The sequence below is a fragment of the Mandrillus leucophaeus genome, unplaced genomic scaffold (assembly GCF_000951045.1).
Source record: "Mandrillus leucophaeus isolate KB7577 unplaced genomic scaffold, Mleu.le_1.0 Scaffold62, whole genome shotgun sequence".
NCBI lineage: Eukaryota > Metazoa > Chordata > Mammalia > Primates > Cercopithecidae > Mandrillus > Mandrillus leucophaeus.
In genome coordinates, this window is record NW_012106697.1 from 4,145,883 (window position 1) to 4,155,762 (window position 9,880).

The 9,880-nt window shown below is 39.4% G+C and overlaps 1 protein-coding gene across 2 annotated transcripts in view; it reads left to right on the plus strand.

Moving 5' to 3' along the window:
- TRAPPC11 (trafficking protein particle complex 11) overlaps window positions 1-9,108 on the plus strand; it is a 53,911-nt gene extending 44,803 nt beyond the window's left edge. Inside the window, exons 27-31 of one of the 2 annotated variants that reach the window (XM_012000151.1) lie at window positions 422-513; window positions 1,935-2,068; window positions 3,949-3,958; window positions 4,078-4,116; window positions 8,121-9,108. In XM_012000151.1, coding sequence (XP_011855541.1) covers window positions 422-513; window positions 1,935-2,068; window positions 3,949-3,958; window positions 4,078-4,116; window positions 8,121-8,143 — 298 coding nt within the window. In that variant the 3' untranslated portion in view covers window positions 8,144-9,108. Of the gene's footprint in view, window positions 1-421; window positions 514-1,934; window positions 2,069-3,948; window positions 4,117-8,120 lie in introns of both variants that reach the window. The other variant, XM_012000150.1, reaches the window with a different exon arrangement.
- The last annotated feature ends 772 nt before the right edge of the window (window positions 9,109-9,880 follow it).

Genomic DNA, 9,880 nt, shown 5'->3' on the forward strand with positions numbered 1-9,880 from the left:
GTAATCCCAGCACTTTGGGAGGCCGAGGTGGGCAGATCACGAGGTCAGGAGATCGAGACCATCCTGGCTAACACGGTGAAACACCGTCTCTACTATAAACACAAAAGAAAAAAGAAAATTAGCCGGGTGTGGTGGCGGCTTCTGTAGTCCCAGCTACTCGGGAGGCTGAGACAGGAGAATGGCGGGAACCTGGGAGGTGGAGCTTGCAGTGAGCCAAGATCGCGCCACTGCACTCCAGCCTGGGCGACAGAGCGAGACTCCCATCTCAAAATAGTAATAGTAATAATGATAATAATAATGTTTTGGGAAATGGATAAGTAACATAGTTCCTTTGAAACTAGTTGTTGAATACACGTTTCCTGTTTTTAATGAGCTTCTTTCATAAAATGTGAGTTTAAAAAGATGACCTCTTCTGCCACAGGACCTCAGCAATGGAGAACATCCCTGTCATCAGAACTGTCATCACTCTGCCACATGTGATTGTGGAAAATATCCCTCTCCATGTGAATGCAGGTAGCGGAATTCAAATTTTACTTGATAAGAAGGACCCAGTAACAATAGTTATTTTAACTTCTAAGAGTTTAGTTATTTTAACATTCTATTATGAAAGTTTTTCAACATTTGTAAAAGTAGGTTATGGCCAGTCTTGTTTCATCTCTACTTCTACACACTCCTCCTACCCCTGTTATTTTGAAACAAATCCCAGATACCATTTCAAGTCATAAATACTTTCATATGCCTGACTTAAAAATAATAGCTATTTTAAAATATATAATGGCAGTACCATTATCACAACTTTAAAAATTAGCAGTAGTGTCTTAATGTCATCAAATTCCAATGTTGAAATTTTCCTAGTTAACTCTGGATGGTTTTTCAGTTTATTTTGAGGTGTATACACTGTAATTGATGGATAAGTCTTATACTATACAGCTATAACCTATATATAGGCTGGTAAGCTATCTCTCCCTCCCCCATGCCCTTTCTCCTCTCCCCCCGACCATTAACCCCTCCATCACCTCTTCCAGTACCACTTTCTCTACCACTTTGTCCTTCTCCCTCCCCCTATGTCTTCCTTGCTGAAGAAATTAAGTTATTTGTCCTATAGAGTTCCCCACGGCCTGGATTTTGCAGATTACATGGTGTTATTTTTCGATGTTTCTCTGTGCCTATGAATTGGCAGCCTGTCTGTAGGCTTGATCAGCTGCAGGGTCAAGTTTTTGGCAAGAATGCTTCATAGTTAATGGTATGTGCTCCCACTAGGAGGCAGGTAGTGTCTGTCCATCATTCTTTCTTTACTGGAATACTTTATCAAGAGAAACTTCCCTTTATCAACTGTTTGGTTATCCTGATGTCTCTAATTTACAAAACCTGGGTGTAGTGCTCACCAGTAGCATACATGTTAGAATGGGAATGGTGCAGAGGTTAGCATGGCCCCGTGCAAGGATGACACTCAGATTCAGGAAGCATTCCATACTTTTGTCTCCTAGGAAAAATGAAACGGCAGAACTGCCAGAACACACACACACACACACACACACCCCAAACAACAGTGTATCCACAAACGAATGAATGAAGTTTTACTTACAACTTCACTAAAACACAGCTTTTGCTTATTCTAGTTTAGGAACCATGATTAGTATTTTGGGAAATCTTTTATGGATTTAAAAAATGATCCCTAAAATATAATTCAGTTCCTGATAGCCAGGACCCTGTCTGGGCCAGTCATTTTTAGAAGGACACTTATTTCCTTAGCCTGTTTTATCATAGTCCTATTGCTGTTGTCCGATCAAAGAATTGTCTTATCTGGCGAGAGTACAGTAACACCATTAATTTAAATGATACTATGTCCATAGAATGAGATTCATTTACAAAACGAAGCCTTAAGTGGTGAGCTATTTTTGAAACCAAGAGAAATGTGTCATCTTTCTCTGTAGATCTGCCGTCATTTGGGCGTGTCAGAGAGTCCTTACCTGTCAAGTATCACCTACAGAATAAGACCGACTTCGTTCAAGATGTGGAAATTTCTGTGGAGCCCAGTGATGCCTTCATGTTCTCAGGTCTCAAACAGGTACAGGTCATATCCTGTGGTGTTTATGTTGACACAAAACTGCGGCGAGGAGACGGAGAGCTGTACCTTTAGTTTTTATGAATGAACTGAGTAAAGCTGACTATGGCCCCCGTTGTTTTGGTAATAGTGATTAAGCACCTTAAGTACAGCTACCTATAAAGGTGGGTTATCCTTGTGACATCATTGAGATCAGACATGTGGGTTCTTATAAAACAAAAGTCCACAAATCCTTGGACTGTATTATAATATGTTATAATTTCTAAAAAACTTAAAGATGTCCCCTTATTACTGATGAGTGTGTGTGTGTGTGTGTGTGTGTGTGTCAGTGTGAGGCCTGGAGACTTCACTGTACTAATACCCTTTATTACTGATGAGTGTGTGTGTGTGTGTGTGTGTGTGTCAGTGTGAGGCCTGGAGACTTCACTGTACTAATACTAACAGTCCATTTTTCTGTCAGTGAAGTTTTGTAGAAATTTTGATTTTGCATAGACTATACTTAACCTTTGGGGTGTTTAGATACAATTTTGTTTCTGTACTTTAAATTACCTAGACTTTTTTATTCATTCAGTCAAATCAGAGTTGGAAAAGTTCATCAGGTTTTTAAATGAGCGAACAAAACACCCAGGCAAAACTGTGCTTCAGTGGGCGTCCAGAGTCCTCCGCTGTCAGAGGGATGCAGAGACGCCCCTCCAAAGTCAGGACATACTTTGTAACGAACAAGGGCATAATTAGAGAACAGATGTGTCTTAACGCCTGGAAGTGTCCACCCTGACTAATGAGCTGCTCTGCGCATTCTGAGTGCTGTGCTTGTTGTTAAACGCAAAATAGAAGTTTATATGAAATATGCAGGCCGGGCGCGGTGGCTCAAGCCTGTAATCCCAGCACTTTGGGAGGCCAAGACGGGCAGATCACGAGGTCAGGAGATCGGGACCATCCTGGCTAACACAGTGAAACCCCGACTCTACTAAAAATACAAAAAATTAGCCGGGCGTGGTGGCGGCGCCTGTAGTCCCAGCTACTCGGGAGGCTGAGGCAGGAGAATGGCGTAAACCCGGGAGGCGAAGCTTGCAGTGAGCCGAGATCACGTGGAGGGGGAGCTTGCAGTGAGCCGAGATCGCGCCACTGCACTCCAGCCTGGGCGACAGAGCGAGACTCCGCCTCAAAAAAAAAAAAAAAAAGAAATATGCAAATATGCTGTATGTTCAGGTACTGTTTTATATTTACAATATACAGTATTAAATATACCAGCTATCATATTTACAAATGAGTAAGCTTTTTTCTTGAGTGTCTTCATTTTTTCCAGGTGTTCACTTTTATAAATAGTAGGAAATATAAAGATGCTAAAATCTTAGCAGTTTGTGTACTTCCTTAAAGTATTGTCAAAGATTTTCAAAATGTCTTTTTTTTCCTCCTGCAGTTACTTAACACAAAGGTAAAATCCTTAAAAGAAAACAGAAACAACTAAATAGATTAGAAAGAACTAATTTGTCTTATATTGGCATAATGTCTACAAGGAGACACTTCTACAAATTATCCCTTAATATATTGTGAACATAAAATCTACCTGGGCTAAGACAAAGAAAATATTCACGTGCCTAGTGTTCTCATTCTTTAGGAGGTACAAGTTACTGTTGCAGGTCTTGGTAGAAACAGAAATCATGCATGTGTTTTTTACACATTTCCTGTCTGCCATGTCCTCAACTCATACTAATTCAGCCCTACACTTTGGAATCTGTTTGGAAGGTGGACTAGGAGAGAGTGAATATTTCACTAGAAGGATTTGGTTATCCAATCTTTTGTAAATAATTGAGGATAACAGCATATAGATATTGCACATATGTGTATTTGATTATCTTTCTCTGTGACTTTTTATGATGCAGATTCGATTACGTATCCTCCCCGGCACGGAGCAGGAAATGCTATATAATTTCTATCCTCTGATGGCTGGATACCAGCAGCTGCCGTCTCTCAACATCAACTTGCTTAGATTTCCTAACTTCACAAATCAGCTGCTCAGGCGTTTTATTCCTACCAGTATTTTTGTCAAGGTAAAAGCTTAAAATTTTTCTGCTTTTTAAATTCAAAGTCTTAAAAACAAACCGACTTCTTTTTCATGTACACTTCACTGAACAGTATTTTGAGATCAACAGTGATAGTTTTGCCTTCTATTCTATGTATTTGGCAGTATTGCTATTCATTTCTATAAAGTTGCTTTTCATAGAATCTAATTTCAAAGATTTGTATTTCCTTAGGTAAATAATGATTTATCTTTATAATATCCTTAAGCATATTTTCTCTTTGGCTTAGTAAAGTATGCTTTAAAATTGTAATTTGTTTGTAACTAGTCTTTCATCAAAATGAATTGACTTTAAATATTCTTAAACTTTCCTGATTCCCTGTAACTGTGTAATACTGGATTTAGCTCTCTTCTGAAAATGACCATCTCTCAGAAAGTATACACTGATTTAATGTTGTTGTTGTTTTTTTAAATTACACAATTTCCAGGTTCCTACAATAAAAGCATACGTAGGATGGGCAGTGTGTAAGAGAGTGGATTGGAGGGATGAGTGGTTCATTTAGTTCAGCAGTCCACCTCTGATTGTCCCTCCCTGATACCTAAATAAGAGCCATCCCTTCACATGCTTCTGGTGTCCCTCTAACATACATATACATGAATATACATATACATGAATATACATATACATGAATATACATATACATGAATATATGTCACTGCTCTGTGCCCTCTTTTAAGTTTCTACCCTCATTTGAAATGACAGTTTATATTGCTCACTACTTCCTTTTTTGTGTCTGTCTTATGCAAGTTCAGGGGAACCATTCCTTGTTTATATAATCCAGGATTTGGTAAATTATCTGTTAATATATTCTCCGTACTCTGCCAGCTTTTATATTTCCAGAGTTTTATACGGAGTTTTTTCTATCTGTATAAAAACAACCCTCCCAAGCTCCTATTCCACACCATACTTTTAAATTGTAAAAGAGGCTGGGCGCGGTGGCTCATACCTGTAATCCTAGCACTTTGGGAGGTGGGAGGATCACGAGGTCAGGAGATCGAGGCCATCCTGGCGAACACTGTGAAACCCCGTCTCTACTAAAAATACAGAAAATTAGCCAGACGTGGTGGCGCATGCCTGTAGTCCCAGCTACTCGGGAGGCTGAGGCAGGAGAATTGCTTGAACCCAGGAGGTGGAGCTTGCAGTGAGTGGAGATTGCGCCATTGCACTCCAGCCTGGGCGACAGAGCAAGACTCTGTCTCAAAATAAATAAATTGTAAAAGAAAAATCTCATAATTTTGGATCTCCTTGTGTTTAAACAGTGACTTTTTGAACATTTTCACCGGATCCCTTCAGTCTGCACACTCCCATGGTGAAGTCACTCTGCAGGGCAGGGGAGGAGTTCTCATGACTGGGTGGGGGAACAGGGGGGAACAGGTGGCCTCTGTCATGTCCCTTTAGCTGTTCGACTTTTTGAAGTTTGCTATTTTTAAAGTTAGAAGTACTTTGAATCATTTAGACGTAGACTTGATCATATTCTAGCTGCACAGAAATAGCTTGTTTGAAATACTAGAGTAACGAATATTGAAAAGGAGAGAAGTTTTTTTTCTTTTTATAATCTTTTTACTCATTTACACCAAGGGAATATAGCACCTTTCATCCAAAGAACTGAAGGTGCTTTACGAACACGAGCATTTAAAAAAATGATTGTATTTTTAAAACCTGGAGTCTTGCTGTTAAATCTCTTTGATTCCAGAGACACAATGATCTGGAAGTGATTATGTCAGGGCCAATGAAAGAGGCTCAGAAAGAATTCTGATTTGAAAAGGAGAGATTTTTGATTCCATCGATTAATCGCTTTCATTCCTTTCTCTGTTGATCAGGAGACCCAAACCTAATCCCAACTAATGCTAGTTCAGTCTTTCGATTTTCTCTCAAGGTAAACCTCTTCTGGGTAGTGTTTAAATTCACAAGGAAAGGTTCTAGAAAATAAACATTTTTAAGTTTTAACATAACTAGCATGCCCTTTTTAACTGCAGGGATCCCTTTTCTCAGTACAAGTACCACCTTTTAGCAACTTGACTGCTGCCAAAAATGTTGACTGGACTCTGCAGAGCCAGCTCTTTTATCAGTTGGGAAAACTTATAATTAAAAAATTTTGGCTGAGCGTGGTGGCCCATGCCTGTAATCCCAGCACTTTGGGAGGCGAAGGCGGGCGGATCACCTGAGGTCGGGAGTTCGAGATCAGCCTAGTTAACATGGTGAAACCCTGTCTCTACTAAAAATACAAAAATTAGCTGGGTGTGGCGGCGGGCCCCTGCAATCCCAGCTACTTGGGAGGCCAAGGCAGGAGAATTGCTTGAACCTGGAAGGCAGAGGTTGCAGTGAACCAAGACCGTGCCATTGCACTCCAGCCTGGGCAACAGAGTGAGACTCTGTCTCAAAAAAAAAAAAAAAAAAAAAAAAATTGCCATTCCACAGTGTATATATAGTGTACATATTTCAGAACATCATGTTGTATGCCATAAATGTCTACAATTTTGTTTTGCTTGTCACACTAAGGACAGTGGCTGAGGATTACCTTTTCCCACTTACTGGACAATCACTGACTAAAACTTTAGGTCCCAGTGCACCTGTATTAAACTTCAGAGCTGTGCTGTCCAGTATAGCTGCTAGCCACATGTGGCTATTGAGATCAGTTTAAATTAAATGTACTTGGTTACACTGCTGCTCTTCAAGTGCTCAATAGCTAAATGTGTCTAGTGGCTGCCATAGCGGACAGTGACATCCTAGGCAAGGTTGAATCCATACTCTTCTTCCTTTGAATAAAAGACTTGGGTTTTCTAATGTGTGATGCACTCATGTTTTGCTCCTGCTTGTAAAAGCTACATTTGGCAGGGATTTCACTAGCTTGAGCCATGATTTTGTTTCTAAAATTGAGCAGCTTCCATCCGTACTAAAAAAATAGTCAAGAATCAAGGATTGGGAACCTATTTCACTCACTCCGTTCCTGCCGTGAATGTCTGCAAGCTATACTTAACTGTGTTTATGTACGTATGTACACACACACACACACACACACACACCCCTATATACATCTGAACAACACAGCAGCAACACTCTGAAAGAGGAGTGCTGTCTTCACTGCCTCAGGAATTCCTCAGAGTCTTTCTGCTGAAAGCATAGCAAATCACTTTTGATTGTGAACACTCTTCTGTTTCATTTCCTGATCATCTTTCTCATGCTTTCCCCACAAAGGTCTGCTATTGTATATCTGTAAAATAAAATAAAATTATTTGTAAGAATTTTATTCTTTCAGCTGCTAGATATCCCTCTGGGATGTTGTTAACCTGCCAGAAATTTTACAGCTAAAAACAGTTATGATACCTTTTATTCATTCTTAGTCTTGACTTTTCTGATGTGATGTTTTACATTCTTTCAGTCAGTGATCTTAGAGATAGGGCAGTTTTTGTTTTTATCTGCTGCTTTTATCCTCACAGCATGCGTTGGAGTTCACTGCAGAAACTTTTTCTCAAACAGGATATTAGGCAACCTTGAGTCCCCAAAAGGAACTTACCTGTCAGCTCAGGCTCTGGGCCTGCTTAAACCGTGAGACATAGGAGGGCCCTGAGCAAGAGGGAGAGAATAAAACTATCAGTTAAGCAGGAATGATAAACAAGGTTCCATTCCACATGCCGTCAGTGGGAGATGGCTTGGCAGTAGCTGCTGGAACGCAGGGTTGAAAGAGAAGTACTGACCGAAGAGGACTGGGCGGGTGGAAGTGCAGAGTCAGCTGGTGATGGCTGCGGGAGAGGGCAGCTCCCAGCCTGTGCCGTGGCCATCCCCAGGTGCAAGTGAAGAAAGAAAGAGTTGGGGTGAGAGGAGGAGAATCACCACATAACCATTTTTATTTTGATGCTTACACTCGCTTATTCTGTTTCTGTAAAACAGTTTCAAGAATTTCAAAATCCTTCCAGTTAATAGAGCTTTTGTTATGTTGTAACTTTGTAAACCCACTTTGTTTTCCCACTTTAAAGCCACAGGGTCGACTCATGGATGATACCTCTATTGCTGCTGCATGATGTTCAAGACGGGCCCTTGGCTGTTGTTACAGAGACGTGGGGCAGAGCTATACAGGTGTTCCACTCTGAACTCTAGCTTTGATCATGGTAAAAAGTTAATCTTTTCTATTTTTTAATGGGTGTTATACCAACTATTCAGAGGAACCATACTTTGAAAATATTAGGAAAATCTGTCTTACAGTTTCTCTAATAAATATTTGAAATCTCAATATGACATGAAAGGATGTCAAACCATTGTTATTGTTGAAAGTCATTTGATGAATGGTAAATTCTATCAAAAGTAAGTGATTTGCATGTATAATATCAGGAAAATTCAGCATCCCAAGTATGGCTGGACAAAGAGAGTAGATGCACCAATGCGTGTGCCATAAATTTCCGAATCCCCTATGTGTCTCTTTCAGAACTGGCCAGACCGGAAATAATCTATTCTCATAAATTCAGTGTGTACGCAGAATACATACACAACAACATAGGGAGTTGTATGACTGACAGGGAAAACTTCCAGAAAGTTTTAATCAAAGCAGTTTAATTAAGGTATCAAAAATATCTTTGCTTAGTATCAAAAAATGTCAAATAGGTTCAGCTTGCAGCCAAAATATGGATCATTTATGAAGCAGGTTCATATTTTAGAGGTGTTAATAAAATCCTCATCTGAAAAGATCCAAACTGCAAGGATTTTATTATAAACATAATTTCATAGACTAAAAGTTTTTAGAAAAGATGCAGGGTCTGAGTCAGACCTTTTGGTTATATTGTGCAGTTTCAAAAGAACTATTTAAAACTCTTGCAAACTCATGTAAATAAAAATCATAGAGTGAAAATTGTATTCGTTAAAATAGCTTAGTAATTTAAAACTACCTGATTTCCTGGAAAATTTTATTATTTGAAAGGTGGAGGAATTGTAAAAAGGAAATAGTGATGTAAATAAACATGTTCTCTTTCAGATCTGCTTGTCTGTCTGTATCTTTTATTTTGAGCTTGTTTAATGAACGAAGAGGTTTTACAGAGCATGGCTCTTCACGTTTTTCAGAATGTCTTCACATTACTTGGAGATTCATTATTTTTGTTCAAATTCAGTCATTTCTTTCATGGCCCATGTTACATTTCCACCCAGAATATAAAAAGCCCCCCAGTTGATACTCTGAAATAATAACTGTGAAGAATTCCAGGCTGTGATTTCCATGTTGGTGTTGTAATGAGAGAGGGAGTGCTTTTAAGGAAAGGACAGCAAGTAGACAAGTGAAGCTCACCTTTTAATGGGGAGGGTCCATGCAGTCCCAGCAAATACCCTTCTGAAGCCTCCTCACTTGGCCTTAAAATTCAGAAAAAGCACCCAAAATGTCCCAACTCAGTTTAAAAGTTAGACGTGGGTTGCATTATTTAATGGTAGAGCGGATAAATAGCAGTGATGGTTTTTTTCAGGGCGGTTGTGTACATGCAGCATTAGTGATTAGAGATTGTCGAACAAATATGTGATAACCAAATAGAAATCTCGTCTCCTCATTTTTTCATGCCATGTGGATTCACCCCACAGGACTGAACCTTCTCTAGCTAAAGCATTATGAATGAATGCTAAGTAAAAGCATTCAGTTATATCAGGAAACAAATTCTTATATTATTTTATTGTCCCAGTATTCTTACATACACTTTTTTACACTTACAGATTTGTTCTGAAACGTTTCTAATGAGTGACACTCCTGCCATTCTTTTTTTTT